General features: G+C 41.7%; 1 protein-coding gene across 1 annotated transcript in view; it reads left to right on the top strand.

The window, feature by feature from the left end:
* LOC143278682 (telomerase reverse transcriptase-like) overlaps positions 1-16,698 on the top strand; it is a 42,930-nt gene that overhangs the window by 1,702 nt on the left and 24,530 nt on the right. The window contains exons 2-12 of the mRNA XM_076583295.1: positions 1,022-1,140; positions 1,888-1,994; positions 3,050-3,137; positions 4,651-4,721; positions 5,919-6,029; positions 9,440-9,536; positions 10,060-10,097; positions 14,224-14,352; positions 15,300-15,356; positions 16,028-16,131; positions 16,556-16,649. Of these exons, the coding sequence (XP_076439410.1) occupies positions 1,022-1,140; positions 1,888-1,994; positions 3,050-3,137; positions 4,651-4,721; positions 5,919-6,029; positions 9,440-9,536; positions 10,060-10,097; positions 14,224-14,352; positions 15,300-15,356; positions 16,028-16,131; positions 16,556-16,649 (1,015 nt within the window). The remainder of the gene's footprint in view (positions 1-1,021; positions 1,141-1,887; positions 1,995-3,049; positions 3,138-4,650; positions 4,722-5,918; positions 6,030-9,439; positions 9,537-10,059; positions 10,098-14,223; positions 14,353-15,299; positions 15,357-16,027; positions 16,132-16,555; positions 16,650-16,698) is intronic.

The following is a 16,698-nucleotide window of genomic DNA, read 5'->3' as shown; positions in this document are numbered from 1 at the left end:
ATAAACCGAGGTCCCGTGTGCAGCATGCACTTAGCACACGTAAAAGAACCCACGGCAGCAAAAGGGTTGTTCCTGGCAAAATTCTGTAGAAAAATCCACTTCGATAGGAAAAACAAATAAAACTGCATGCAAGAAAAAATACCAAAAAAATGGGTGGTGCTGTAGTATAGCGACGCACTCTCCCTGGGGAGAGCAGCCCGAATGTCACACAGAGAAATCTGTTGTGATAAAAAGAAATACAAATACAAAACACACACACACACACACACACACACACACACATGAATAAAAATGCGTTTAAGAAATATATGAAAAATCATCTTATTAACTGTCCAAAAGATGAGCAATAATACAAATCTATATATCTACTAGTTACCAAATTCATGATTTGTGAAATGTTTTGTATATGCCTTTGGTGTTGTAAGAGGGTGTATGTGTATGCAAAAGGGGATGTGTTGTAAATGTGTTGTATATGCTGATGTGTATTTCATTTTCGCACGATTCGTGTATGCAGGTAACTATATTTCTAGTACTTTTGTGTGTTTTGTTCTATGTATCTCCCCACTTTTTCTCTTTTTTTTCTTTTTTTTTCTTCTTTTTTTCAGATGGCTTGGTGTAAAAAAAAAAAAAAGAAAAAAAAGCAGTCGTTGCTTATTCAATTACCATCTTGAAATAAAAATTTGCACTTTGACTTTCACACACACACACACACACACACACACACACACACACACACACACACACACACACACACAGACAGAGAGAGAGACACACACACACACACACACACACACACACATACATAGACACACACATACATACACACACACACGCACATGCACGCACGCACGCACGCACGCACACACACACACGCACACACACGCACACACACACACACACACACACACACACACAGCAGTTCAAGAAGGACATCAATCAATCAATAACATGGTCGGCAAATGGAGGGGTTATGTTTTGAGAGAGGTTTTCAACTGAACTTGGGAATGTAACACTTTTCCAGAAAATGCAAGTACTGGGCTCTGCTGCATCAACACTGTCCCAGCAAAAGTGACAAGAAGAGAGTGCCTTGCCTCCAGAATGCTGCCAGTGATTTTCAAAGAACACAGCTTTCAGCTGCAGGTATTTCACAAGAAATTGCACTGGCTCCTTGTGCTGCAGCCTTGTGGGCTAGTTGGCCTTTGGGAACCATCCCAACGCCGACTGTCCTAAAACCCTCTTGGCCGAGAGAGTGGGGATGTAACTTGGGCAAGGCACTCCCCACTATAATCAAATTCTAGCCCAAATAGTCGGAACAGCAGTTGCCTCCTCTGCTGTTCTGATGGTCATAGTCGGACACGACTGACTATCATATTTCACAAGAGAGCGTATATTTGTGTGGTCATTGAAATAAAAATAACTGGTGTTCATGCAAAAACAATGTATCAAAATGATGACAAGGTTAATATTTTTCCTCTCCACATAAAAAAAAAAAGTTAATTAAAAAGAAAAAAATTAAAAAAACCCAGCAACACTTGAGTGTGCTACATTTATACTTGCAGACTGGAATCAATATTCAAAATTTAACATAGATTTTTAGCATACGTTCCTCACAAAAGGTAGATCTTCACAACTTGATTGCTGAGACCATGTTTACTGACTGTTTATTCGGTTTTTTGTTAACTTTGGCATCATTGAATATGAATTTTTTGATACATGAGTACATGACTAAATGTTATGTTCGCTATTTCCAGTCCCACTCACGGTTCGTAAAGTGAAAAGCAAATAAAAACAAGCTGTTGTTTTCAGTATCTTTACTCTGTGTGTGTACATGTGTGTGTGTGTGTGTGTGTGTGTGTGTACATGTGTGTGTGTGTGTGTGTGTGTCAGGGGCTGGACATGGAGGTCAGGGTCACGGCCACAGGGCGTATCAGAGAAGAGTTCACAAACTTACCGCCACTGCTAAACTGTTGGAAGATCACCTACCGCATCAGAAGGTGACGTTTCCTCTGTGCCTCAGCCTTCGCTCTGCCTGTCTTCCATTGTCTGTCACCCGCCCGCATCCTCCTGCTCCTTCACCCTCACCCACCCCCCCACAGCCCTCACTCAGCTTCCACTCCCATCTCTTTGTTTTTTTTTCTCTCTCTCTCTCTGTTTTGTTTTCCCTTTTTTCTGAATTCAGATCTGAAATATAATGGTTTCTTTTCTCTTGCTTCTTCTCTTTTCCGTTCTCTCACTCTCCGTTCCGCTCCACCCACGTTCTTCTCTTCTTCTGCGTTCACTTGTATGCACACGAGTGGGCTTTTACGTGTAGGACCGTTTTTACCCCGCCATGTAGGCAGCCATACTCCGTTTTCGGGGGTGTGCATGCTGGGTATGTTCTTGTTTCCATAACCCACCGAACGCTGACATGGATTACAGGATCTTTAACGTGCGTATTTGATCTTCTGCTTGCATATACACACGAAGGGGGTTCAGGCACTAGCAGGTCTGCACATATGTTGACCTGGGAGATCGTAAAAATCTCCACCCTTTACCCACCAGGCGCCGTCACCGTGATTCGAACCCGGGACCCTCAGATTGACAGTCCAACGCTTTAACCACTCGGCTATTGCGCCCGTCCACACACGTTCACAACTGAACATGTCATCGTGGGTACGGTATGCATATAGACACACATGTTTTGTTGATTATGTTACTTTGCCAGACCATTTTCTTTTGTTTTTCTGTCATTATTATTTATTTGTTTATGTAAGCTTATCTATTATTTATTCACCTTTTTTTTTTTCCTTTTTTTTTTTTCTCAAGGCCTGACTAAGCGCGTTGGGTTACGCTGCTGGTCAGGCATCTGCTTGGCAGATGTGGTGTAGCGTATATGGTTTTGTCCGAACGCAGTGACGCCTCCTTGAGCTACTGAAACTGAAACAAACTTTCTGTCATTACATCAGCTAATCTGACAATAAATGGTGACCGTATTGTACAGATATATCCAAAAACAATTTGCATTCACTTCCAAACGGTTTACATAATTAATGTTGTGGAATTGTCACAGGTGTTCACATTCCTTCGAGCAGTGGTGAAGCAGACGATCCCAGCCCAACTGATTGGCTGCCCTGTCAACATGGCTGTGTTTCTCAGAAGTAAATGACTCCTTTTCCATAATTTTTATTTAACATTTCAAAATAATACATTGATATCTTGTCTCATTTTGCAATGAGGGATACATTTGTCAATGACATATTTGGTTCAAAATGTTTTCATTCATTTCAGTTTAACATCTTAAGATAATACATTGATATCTTGTCACATTATCCAGTAAAGGATACATTTGTCAATGACATATTTAGTTCAAAATGTTTTCATTCATTTCAGTTTAACATCTTAAGATAATACATTGATATCTTGTCACATTATCCAGTGAAGGATACATTTGTCAATAACAGATTTGGTTCAGAATATTTTGCTGATGCTAAGGTTTCTTTCCTGTTCACTGGCTTCTGCATTCTTGAAATATGCAAACTTTCCAACATGCATGTGTCATACACACACACACACACACACACACACACACACACAAACATGCATGCCCCCTTCAATTCCCCCACCCCCACCCACCACAACACCCCACATACACAAAGGGAATAGAGAGAGAGAGGGTGGGACTATTGCAGAATAACTCACCACATTGATACAACATTCGACGGGCGCAATAGCCGAGTGGTTAAAGCGTTGGACTGTCAATCTGAGGGTCCCGGGTTCGAATCACGGTGACGGCGCCTGGTGGGTAAAGGGTGGAGATTTTTATGATCTCCCAGGTCAGCATATGTGCAGACCTGCTAGTGCCTGAACCCCCTTCGTGTGTTTACGCAAGCAGATCAGATACGCACATTAAAGATCCTGTAATCCATGTCAGCGTTCAGTGGGTTATGGAAACAAGAACATACCCAGCATGCACACCCCCGAAAGGGGAGTATGGCTGCCAACATGGTGGGGTAAAAACGTAAAAGCCCACTCGTGTACATACGAGTGAACGTGGGAGTTGCAGCCCACGAACGCAGAAGAAGAAGAAGATACAACATTCACTATGCTATCAAAATGTTTCAGTTTCAGTAGCTCAAGGAGGCGTCACTGCGTTCGGACAAATCCATATACGCTACACCACATCTGCCAAGCAGATGCCTGACCAGCAGCGTAACCCAACGATGATTGCACAATTGACACAACATCCAACAGATTTTATACAATTGAATTTTGTGTTCTAGTGAATCAGTTTTGGTATTGTGCATGTATTGGCTTGGAAGTGTGTATGTGTGTAACTTGGTCAATAAGTAAAATGGATACATGGCACTTATTTTTTTTTTTATGTCCGTGAGAGAGATTCAGAATGGACAACCACTCGGTTATTTCATATTACATGTCACTAAAAAATTGTCTGGGTATTCATTTCCAGTGAAAATTATATTTTTGACATGTACGCTGTTTTTTGCCCCCAGACCTTCGGGGTTTTTTTTTTTACAGCGAGCAGACAGTTTAAGAAAATGTGCTTCAGACAGCTGTTTTTCTTTTGTTTTATTTTCTGTTTATTCTGGATATTTATTTCCAGTGAAAATGATACTTTTGACATGCACATTGTGTTTTTTTTTCCCCACCCAGACATTCGCACGTTGATATCAAGCGGAAAGTTTGAGAAAATGTGCTTGGGACAGCTGATGAAGGGCATGAAGGTAGGAACACAGCCTCTCTCTCTCTCTCTCTCTCTCTCCGTTCATTTCATGAAACGGTTTCCACTGTTTTGGGTTGTTGTTGTTTCACCCCCATTGACTGCTGCCGACCAATATGCTTGTCAGTGAAGGTGTGTTTCCTGATCCATAATCATACTTTCCTGATCAATAATCATTTGTTCCATACTGTATTTGTTTCCTGATCAGTAGTCATTTGTTCTGCACTGTGTTTCCTGATCAGTAATCATTTGTTCTGTACTGTGTTTCCTGATCAGTAATCATTTGTTCTGTACTGTGTTTCCTGATCAGTAATCATTTGTTCTGCACTGTGTTTCCTGATCAGTAATCATTTGTTCTGCACTGTGTTTCCTGATCAGTAATCATTTGTTCTGCACTTTGTTTCCTGATCAGTAATCATTTGTTCTGCACTGTGTTTCCTGATCAGTAATCATTTGTTCTGTACTGTGTTTCCTGATCAGTAATCATTTGTTCCATACTGTATTTGTTTCCTGATCAGTAATCATTTGTTCTGCACTGTGTTTCCTGATCAGAAATAATTTGTTCTGTACTGTGTTTCCTGATCAGTAATCATTTGTTCTGTACTGTGTTTCCTGATCAGTAATCATTTGTTCTGCACTGTGTTTCCTGATCAGTAATCATTTATTCTGTACTGTGTTTCCTGATCAGTAATCATTTGTTCTGTACTGTGTTTCCTGATCAGTAATCAGTAATCATTTGTTCCATCCTGTATTTGTTTCCTGATCAGTAATCATTTGTTCTGTACTGTGTTTCCTGATCAGTAATCATTTATTCTGTACTGTGTTTCCTGATCAGTAATCATTTGTTCTGTACTGTGTTTCCTGATCAGTAATCATTTGTTCTGTACTGTGTTTCCTGATCAGTAATCATTTATTCCATCCTGTGTTTGTTTCCTGATCAGTAATCATTTATTCCATACTTTCCTGATCGTAATCATTTGTTCTGTAGTTTCCTGATCGTAATCATTTGTTCTGTACTTTCCTGATCAGTAATCATTTGTTCCTGACTGTATTTGTTTCCTGATCAGTAATTATTTGTTCCATGCTGTATTTTTGTTTGTTCTTTTGTTTAACATCTTTTCACTGTGAGTGACGTGACAGTGGGCTAAATGTATTTTGTCTTCCACAGTGTCCTGGTGTAACACATGACTGTACTGTACAGGTGAAGAGGTGTGAGTGGCTGGGTGATGTCCCCTGCCTGCGGGAGCGGCAGCACCGCGTGGCACAGCTGGTCTGGTGGCTTGTGGTCTGCTTCCTCTTCCCTGTCATCAGGGTGGGTCTGTGGGTCCGGTTTACTGGCCTTGCGCATGCACACTTGCCTTCACGCGTTCGTTCGTGCCTGCATTTTGTGGAGTCAGACGGTCATAGCTTTCTTTTGCTCACTGGCTTTTAACATGTGCATGCACGCATGCCTTTGTGCATACATGCATGTTTTGTGTGAGTCAGAACGTCATGGCCTCTTCTGCTAGTGTGAGAATAGATTTTGTGGCGTTTAGAATGTTCCTAAGTCTACTCTTGATTCCAGAGACCCAGAAACATCCTCACCACAAAGCAAAATTAGTGTTACTTAGTTTGTGCTACCCATATTTTGTGTGAATTACAAAGTGATGGCCTCTTTTAAGAGAATGAGAATAGATTTAATTTTTGTGGATCTGGACAAGGCTGTGATCTTCTTCTTCTTCTTCTTCTTCAGTGTTCGTGGGCTGCAACTCCCACGTTCACTCGTATATACACGAGTGGGCTTTTACGTGTATGACCGTTTTTACCCCGCCACGTAGGCAGCCATACTCCGCTTTCGGTGGTGTGCATGCTGGGTATTTACTTGTTTCCATAACCCACCGAACGCTGACATGGATTACAGGATCTTTAACGTGCGTATTTGATCTTTTGCTTGCGTGTACACACAAAGGGGGTTCAGGCACTAGCAGGTCTGCACACATGTTGACCTGGGAGATCAGAAAAATCTCCACCCTTTACCCACCAGGCGCCGTCACCGAGATAAGAACCCGGGACCCTCAGATTGAAAGTCCAACGCTTTAACCATTCGGCTATTGCGCCCGTCGCTGTGATGTTCACCATGCTAAGTTTGCTTAACATAAAGAATTTTCCAGAGTTGTCTCCAGTTCCATAGACTGAGGTACATTTTTTTATCGCAGATCAAACCTGGCGCTGCTGAGGTCGCTTGTGTTAGCCACCCCGGGAATGCCTCGTGCTTTTTCCTTTGTGCCATGTCTGACCTCTTCACTGTCCACCTCTCCCTCTCTCTCCCTCTCTTTCTCTGTCTCTCTGTGTTGTTCGTCTTCCTTTTTTTTTTTTTTTTTTTTTTTTAAACAAAATTTTATTCAGTAAATATGTCACACATGTACAGATAGACAGCGGAGCAACAACGAGCTAACAGCTTATATCGTGCTCAGGAATGTGATTAAATACATTTGTTTCGCTTGACGGCTGGTGGACGCTACACAATTGCAATTATGTTGAAATACACATTTCCCAACTGCATATAAACGACAGTCATTGCAGACATACATTGTTCCCCCCCCCCTCCCCCCCCCCCCCTTTTTTTTTTTTTTTTTTTTTTTGAGCCGCCGTGGAGATTAGTATATTTAAAGAATTTACAATGAATATAAACATCATTTTTAAGATACGTTGTTCACACAACAGAAAGCAGAAAAAGGTAAGAAAAACAAGTTAGTGAATAAGATAAAGAAATGAGAGAAGAAGAAGGGGGGGGGGGGGGAGAGAGTCTTCCTTTGATGACCATACTTCATCAACTTACAGAGGATTCCTGACAGACTTTGTCTGTCTGACACGAAGATTAAATGAGAGGCTGTATGTATGTATCCCAGATATTTCTTCTTTCTTTTGTAAAAGAAAAAGTTGTAACTGTCATTATATGGGGTGCATTCTGAATTCTGTGCATATTTTACAGTTTTGTGAAGAGTATAAATTATATATCAGCTTATATCACAGACTGATGTAAGCTTCCAGCTGGGCCAACAGCAAAGTGAGAGCTGTATGATCAGTGTTTTCTCCACTGCAATGGGAAGTCATTTACAGCTTAGTCTTTTGTGAAGGACTATGACTCTAAAACTTGGAGGCAAGGTTGCACTGGCTTTTAGTGCTGCAGCCTTGGGGGCTAACTAGTTGGCCTTTGGGAACCATCCCAACGCCAACTGTCCTAAAAACCTCTTTGTTGAGAGAGTGTGGGTGTAGCTTGGGTAAGACACTGTCCACTATTATCAAATTCTAGCCTGGATAGTCGGGATAGCAGTTGCCTCCTCTGCTGTTTTGATGGTCATAATCAGACACAACTGACTTCACCTTCACCTTCACCTTCACCTATCCCAGAGTCTTGTGGACTGTTGGGGCGCCACAGGTGATCTGGCAACCAGCATCCTCCAATCTTCTCGGTTTTCTGACCTCCTGATTGTATCGCTCAACCTCAAGCCTGGGATTGTTGTCCTCCCATCTCTTCCTCTGTCTGCCTCTCCTTCTCCCTCCTTGCACTGTGCCTGCAGGAATGTCTTGGCAAGCCCTGATGATCTCATGACATGGCCATAGCATTTGAGCTTGCGTCTCTTGACCAAGGTCAACAGGTCTTCGTAGGGCCCAATGACTTGCCTGATTCTGTTTCGAACTTCTTCATTCGTGATATGATCTTTGTAGGAGATGCCCAGGACAGAGACAACTGACTGTCATCCATAAAATAATTTGGAGGTGCTGTCTGTGGCAGAGTCAGAAAGTTGCTGGACTTTTGTTCATAAAATAATTTGGAGGTGCTGTCTGTGGCAGAGTCAGAAAGTTGCTGGACTTTTGTTCCAGTGTTCACCAGTGAAGTGATCAGGGCCAGGAGCTGTGTTTCAGCACGCTGTTGTGTCCTAGGGAAAGGCACCTTTCTCCCATTTTCCTCATTCCACCTAGATGTAGAATAATGGGTACCTTACTTTGGTCAGGGAAGGTTAAAACAGCAGATGAAGAAGATTGGGCCCAGCCTTCCTTTGCCAAGTCCTAGACACAGTAATAACAATAATAATAATGGTATTTATGTAGCGCTGAATCTTGTGCAGAGACAAATCAAAGTACTTTCGCACCAGTCATTCACATGCATGCATAACTCTAAAACTGGAGAAACTGAAGATAAGGAAGAGGCAAGGAAGGGAGGCTATTTGGGGAAGAGGTGGGTTTTAAGGCCAGACTTGAAAAGAGCTGAGTGCGGAGACTTGACAAAGCAAAAGAGGAAGTTCATTCCAAATACAAGGTCCAGAGACAGGGAAAGAACAGCGGCCAACAGTGGAATGTTTAAATCTGGGTGATGTGATGTCGATGTGAAGTCACTGCTCTGATGGCTGCAAAGGCTAGGGGACCTTTAACTCTCTCCATACGAACAGCGAAAGAGACGACGTTAACAGCGTTTCACCCCAATTACCATCATCAAAATATTATAAGCGGAAGGCTCTTATACTGAAGACGTGAATGTGGACAAAGAATACCACAATTCTGACGACGGAAGCTAAAGGTTGGGTCATTAAAGTTATAAAAAAAAGAAGTTTAACTCACTTAGTACGGCCAGTCCTCTCTTCTCCTCTACACAGACCCCTCGGATGTCCAGTGGGTGTCTGAATAAAAAAAAAATTACGGTAAAAATATGTTAACATTGTTATGATATTTGTTCTGTTGCAGACGTTCTTCTACCTGACTGACACAACCACCTACAGGAACAGAGTGTTTTATTACAGGAAAAGAACATGGCTTAGACTGAAAACCAGGGCTGTGCAAGGTATGATAGTGTGTGTGTGTGTGTGTGTGTGTGAAGGGGGTGGGGTGGGGGGTATGTGTGTGTGTATTTTGTTTTTGCTTCTGTGTCATAGTTTGTCTTCATGGCTGGATTACCATACACCAAGCTATTTCCTGTTTTGAATGAGTTCATTTCATTTTCTAATTAACAAGAGAGTACTTTTGCTGACATACTTGCGTACATGAATATGCATATGCATTTGCTGTGTATTCTTATGCACAGATATATAAGCATGCAGACAGAAGTACTGATATAATCTTGCTCATACTTTTAGAGTGTAATCAGAAATATATGATAAAATGTAGAAATTTATAACATAAGACTGAAAGGGTTGTTTTGTTTTGTTTTTCGAATATTTTTTACCATCCTTTTTATAGTCGTTTTATTATTTATTTGTATATGTTTTATTTTTAGATTCATAACAGGTGATTGTATGTGTGATGTTCATGTTTATGTTCAGTTTCATACAGTTGTTATTAAAAAGCTTTGTTTCTATTTTTTCCAGAGTTTAGAAAAGCGACTTGCCTGAAACCTGTTTCCCAGGTAATTTACCAGCTTTTTTTGACTCACTTGTGTAAACAAAGTGAGTCTATGTTTTAACCCGGTGTTCGGTTGTCTCTGTGTGTGTGTGTGTGTGTCTGTGTGTCCGTGGTAAACTTTAACATTGACATTTTCTCTGCAAATACTTTGTCAGTTGACACCAAAATAGGCATAAAAATAGGAAAAATTCAGTTCTTTCCAGTCATCTTGTTTAAAACAATACTGCACCTCTGGGATGGGCACAAAAAAAAAAAAAAAAAAAATGAAGCCTAATTATATGCAAACTGCATTTACTGTTATAGTTATATTTTTTGTATTCTCTAACCTTGGCACTTTGATCTGATATTCTGACCCAACAACAAGAGCAGTCATTATTATCATTTTTTGTTCAAACAAGAACTACTTTTGCTAAGCACGGAAGTTTTATTTATTTTGCAAACGTTTTGGTGCAGATAGTGAAAAAGGGAAATTACTCTGTAATTAATGCTAGGGGAATTAATTTGCTTTAAACTGATCTTTCTCATCTTAAACATTACATTTTGAAATTGTACTCAATACATAAAAAGCTTGGATTTTTTTTAAGTGTATCACAAGTGAGTCTTGAAGGCCTTGCCTCTCTTGTTTTTTATTTGTTTACATGTAATAACCAAACAGAAGGCTAACTAAAGTAAAACCTGTGTTTTTTTTTCAGGGGTGAGAGGGGGGGTGGGGGTGTAGGGTGGGGGGAACAAAGTGAATGTGAGGAAGTAGTTCTTGTTTTGTTTTTTTTGTTGTTGTTTTTTAATCAGTGACAATTGTATTGCCATGAAAAGAGTGCACATGATTATACAGAAAAAATGCAAGGTGGTTAGTATGCGTTGCTTTATGGCTGGCGCTGAGCCTGAATGATAGGCTTGCACAATTTCTGCCCATGCCTGTGTATTTTGGGGCGCACATTTTACCCATGTGCTGAGTCTTGTGTTCTCTGCTGAAACCAGCCGCTGTGGCCAAGCGGTTAGGCACAGCAGACTGACTACTGAGAGGATGCAGGCTCGATCCCTATCTGAGGTGGCTTTTTTTTACAGCCCATGACCAGCGCATACCCAGAGCTGTGTGCTGTGGGCTGACACAGGAAGACTGGGACTGAGTGTGCTATGGGCTGACACAGGAAGACTGGGACTGAGTATGCTATGGGCTGACACAGGAAGACTGGGACTGAATGTGCTATGGGCTGACACAGGAAGATGAGTGTGCTATGGGCTGACACAGGAAGACTGGGACTGAGTGTGCTATGGGCTGACACAGGAAGATGAGTGTGCTATGGGCTGACACAGGAAGACTGGGACTGAATGTGCTATGGGCTGACACAGGAAGATGAGTGTGCTATGGGCTGACACAGGAAGACTGGGACTGAATGTGCTATGGGCTGACATAGGAAGACTGGGACTGAGTGTGCTATGGACTGACACAGGAAGACTGGGACTGCACAGCTGAGTGTGCTATGGGCTGACACAGGAAGACTTGGACTGCACAGCTGAGTGTGCTATGGGCTGACATGGGAAGACTTGGACTGCACAGCTGAGTGTGCTATGGGCTGACATAGGAAGACTGGGACTGCGCAGCTGAGGGTCATCCACTTGACGGATACTTTATCGGGAGTGTTGCTCAGATTTACTGACCAGCACTGCAGGTGTCTGTATCTCTCAGCCTGGCTGACGCTGGGATATATCATGAGACTACGGCCTTGATAAGTAGATCCAAACATGAATGGACCTCCGTCTTCTTCACCCTCATCATCATTCATCATCATCAGAATTAAGGAAACAGAATGTCCCAAAATCTTCGGGGGGTGAGGAGGGGGCAGGAGTTCTGTCCTGAAGGCACTTGACTGTGTCAACAGCATTTTTTTTTCTTTTCCAGTGCATAAGTAAAGGCTATACCGTTTTATTTGTGTTCTTCTTGTGCTCTGTCATCAAAAGTTTTTGAGGGATGGCAAGAGTTGAATATCTCCATCACGTACCTTGAATATAAAAACAAATTCAGAAAATATAGAATTGCGTGTCCCCATTTTGTACTAGAGTTGTGTTTAACTCACTCAGTACGGCCAGTCCTCTCTTCTCCTCTACACAGACCCCTCGGATGTCCAGCGGGTGTCTGAATGACCCAACCTTTAGCTTCCGTCGTCAGAATTGTGGTATTCTTTGTAAACATTCACCTCTTCAGTATAAGAGCCTTCCGCTTGCAATATTTTGATGATGGTAACTGGGGTGAAACGCTGTTAACGTCGTCTCTTTCGCCGTTCGTATGGAGAGAGTTAATGACCAGCAATAGAGTTGTGTTTAACGACATATTGGCTATCGCCCTGATGGTCAAGTTGTTTGTGGGTGTGAGTCCTTGATGTTTGGTGTTCCAAGGGGGGAGCCCTGGCTGTCAAGAAGGGTGGTGAAGTTTCAAAGTTGTGGCTGGCATTCACAGGGGAAGTCCCGGTCCCAATTCTGCGGAGATGAGAGAGAGTGTATGTGTGCGTGTGTGTGTGCGTGGTGTGTGTGTGTGTGTGTGTGTGTGTGTGTGTGTGTGCGTGTGTGTGTGTGTGTGTGTGTGCGTGTGTGTGTGTGTGAGTGTGTGTGTGTGTGAGTGTGTGTGTATGTGTGAGTGTGTGTGCGTGGTATGTGTGTGTGTGTGCGTGGTGTGTGTGTGTGTATGTGTGCGTGTGTGTGTGTGTGTGTGTGTGTATGTGTGTGTGTGTATGTGCGTGGTGTGTGTGTGTGTGTGTGTGTGCGCATGCGTGTGTGTGTGTGTGTGTGTATGTGTGCGTGTGTGTGTGCGTGTGCGTGTATGTGTGCGTGTGAGTGTGTATGTGTGTGTGTTTGAGTGCACGCGTGCGTGTGTATGTGTGTGTGTGTGAGTGTGTGTGTGTGTGTGGGTAGATGTGCAATGCGGTTTGGCTGACTGAAATAGAGAGGCACGTAAATTTCAGTAATCTGTATATTTGTATATAGCTATTTCCATTTGGTGCCATTTAATTTATCTTTTTATTTTCTATTCATTTTATTTGTTTGTTGCTTTCTTCTTATGTTGGACATGTGCTGCTGCCAAAAAGAAAATCTCTGTACCAAAGTATAGACAATAAAGTTTGTGTATTGTATTGTATTGTATTCTCTGTTGAGCCTGTTACTGTGTTTCTCACTGCATGTTAACTCCATCAGTTTGAGATGGAAGAAAAGACTGAGATTCTTCCTTTTCTGCATTTGTGGGCTGCAACTCCACGTTTACCTATTTCCACAAATGTGCTTTTTTATCCTTCCATTTAGGCAGCTGTACTCTGTTTCCAGGGCATGAGCATGCTGGGTATGTTCATGTTTCCATTACCACCAAACACTGTTTAGGATTTTGGGATCTTTTAATGTGCATGTTTCATGTTCTGCATGTGTATGCACACACAGGGGATTAAGGGACTAGCAGGTCTGCACATATGTTGACTTGGAAGATCAGAAAATTTTCCATCCTTAATCCACCAGGCAGGCAGAGGTGGAATTCAAATCCAGGTCTTTCAGATTGAAAGCCCAAAATTAATACTCTGGCCAGTACGCTTTTGCACCTGATGTCACACCCTACAGCGTGCATGACAGCCAGCAGGAGAAGGATAATTCCACTATCTCATGCAATCACTTGTTGACAGTTGTTTTATTTTATTTATTTATTAAGACTTCTTGCTATAGCGCATATTCTTGAAGCTCTATGCACTTTACAATAGCAATAAAAAAAATTTTTTAAAAAAACAACCCAAAAACATGTATATATATATATAATAAAATAAAATAAAAGTTCCTGCTAAGTATTTCCCTGAAGAAACACCCCACATTACACACACAGATCAAAACTAGAAAGATGAAACAAATGTTCAGACACGCACACACACACACACACACACACACACGAATGACAACAATTGAAACACACAGGCTACAACATCACATGATAAGCAATATTCATCAAACATTTCTAGTAAAAACGTATGTACATTATTACATTTTCTCCTCAGTTTCTCGTTTCTAGCTGCCGCCATTCACTTTGTGTTTGAGACAACATATTATGGGGTTTGATTCCCGTTCTGCTGAGAACGTGTGTGGTGTGGGTGCTGCGGTTTCAGTCCCAAGTCAGCCAGTGGCTGGCCACAGGTCAGGCTCTAGGGGTGTCCGCGCTGCGCTTTCTGCCCAAGGCCAGGTCTCTCCGGCCCATCGTCAACATGAGCGGCAAACCCAAAACAGGCTCTGAACAGGTGACGTTGCTACTACTTCTTCTTCTTCTTCTTCTGCGTTCACTCGTATGCACACGAGTGGGCTTTTACGTGTATGACCGTTTTTACCCCGCCATGTAGGCAGCCGTACTCCGTTTTCGGGGGTGTGCATGCTGGGTATGTTCTTGTTTCCATAACCCACCGAACGCTGACATGGGTTACAGGATCTTTAACGTGCGTATTTGATGTTCTGCTTGCATATACACACGAAGGGGATTCAGGCACTAGCAGGTCTGCACATATGTTGACCTGGGAGATCGGAAAAATCTCCACCCTTTACCCACCAGGCGCCGTCACCGTGATTCGAACCCGGGACCCTCAGATTGACAGTCCAACGCTTTAACCACTCGGCTATTGCGCCTGTCAGTGACGTTGCTACCTTCCGGTTGTTGTTTGTTCTGATTTAAGTTTCCCAACTAATGAATAGTGCAGAGAGTTGGGTTGTTTGGGTTTTTTTTTTTATTAAAAGTTACTGTGTTCGCAATGTTTGGGGTTTTTTTTTGTTATGTTTTGTTTGGTTTTTGGTTTTTTATTTCATTTCAATTTTTTTTTTTGTAGGTTTGATGATGTTCATACTCTACAAAGCACTTTAAAGGGAATGAATATTAGTATAGTGACTGACAGCAGTTTATTTATTTAGATGGTTATTTCTAGGTAATACTGAAAACTAAAAAAGATGAACACGACTTAATTCACTGTTCTGGCTATCCATCTACAAAGACTTCTAAGCTGTATTGAAACAGTACCATAAGGATTTAAGTCATTTGTTTACAATGAATCAGTTTTGTTGTTGTTTTTTTAAAGAAATTAGAAATTGAAATAAGGTCATAAGTGTATATATGTGCTTGGTTAGCTTTTTAGGAATAACTTTGTGTGTTTGGTTGAATGTCATTCTGGTTTTTTGATCGATTATTTTGTTTTTATTCCAGAAGAAATCTATCAACAAGCAGCTGAACAAGTTATTTCAAGTTCTGACATCAGAAAAGGTAATACAGTTTTTATGGTGATCCTAAAACATGATTATGTGTCAAGTATGTAGTTCAGCACAGAAATTTTAACGTTGTAATTTTAGAATTCTACACCTCCTATGTGCTTTGTGTTATCATCTTTATTTAAAGACATAATAATAATAATAATAATAATAATGGATACTTATATAGCACACTGTCCAGAAATCTGCTCTAGGTGCTTTACAAAAACGCTTTTGTGAACATAAAACATCATATCTATGTTACATACACACACCAAAATGTGACTACACACACACGCACACACACACACACACACACACACACACACACGCTGCATACATACATTTTAACATACATGTGTATCTAACAGCTACCCAAACACATATGCACACATAGGCAGGCACAAATTTACATAAACACACGCACACGCAATACACATTCATATACATGCATGTAGTTATGTACACATACATATGTATACACACATAGTCAAGCACAGCTAACGCAAAGGAAGTGAACCTGCCACAATTGAACTTACTGCTGAGGGAAAAGGCGAGTTTTGAGACGAGATTTAAAAGATGCGAGGGAATCAGAATGACGGAGGTTATCAGGGAGCTTGTTCCACATCTTCACGTGTTCAAAGACATGTACTAAAGCCTGGTATATGTCATGGTTTGTGATTTTAGGCTCTGGACCCAAACACGTGTGGCTGCTCAGTATTTGGCATGGAAGAAATCTACCAGAAACTCAAACAGTTCAAGCAGGACAGGACCTCTCGTTGTGATGACAGGTAACCAGTCTGACAGTTAAAACCGTAGAGTTTTGGAGCATCTCTGAATGTGTTGACAGAGACTGAATGAGTAATGGAGAGTGTGTGAATGTGTTTGTGTGTGCATTGAAAAACAAGATAAGTATTTCTCTGTGTGTGTGTGTGTTTTAACTCACTCAGCACGGCCAGTCCTCTCTTCTCCTCTACACAGATCCTTCGGATGTCCAGTGGGTGTCTGAATGACCCAACCTTTAGCTTCCGTCGTCAGAATTGTGGTATTCTTTGTCAACATTCACCTCTTCAGTATAAGAGCCTTCCGCTTGCAATATTTTGATGATGGTAACTGGGGTGAAACGCTGTTAACGTCGTCTCTTTCGCCGTTCGTATGGAAAGAGTTAAGACATTGTGGTTCTGATTTTGTGTTCTGTGTGTGTTTTGTGTGCAGGAAGCTGTACTTTGTGAAATCTGACATCAGCAACTGCTTTGACTGCATCCAGCAACGGCAACTCTTCCAGATGATCAAAGCCACTCTTTCCAAGGTAAAGCACATTATTCAGTGAACCCATTCAGCCGAGAGAGTTTACAGCC

Source organism: Babylonia areolata, chromosome 2 (genome assembly GCF_041734735.1).
Source record: "Babylonia areolata isolate BAREFJ2019XMU chromosome 2, ASM4173473v1, whole genome shotgun sequence".
Taxonomy (NCBI): Eukaryota; Metazoa; Mollusca; class Gastropoda; order Neogastropoda; family Buccinidae; genus Babylonia; species Babylonia areolata.
Note: the sequence above shows the minus strand (reverse complement) of the source record. Positions and strands in the feature narration are given on the sequence as shown.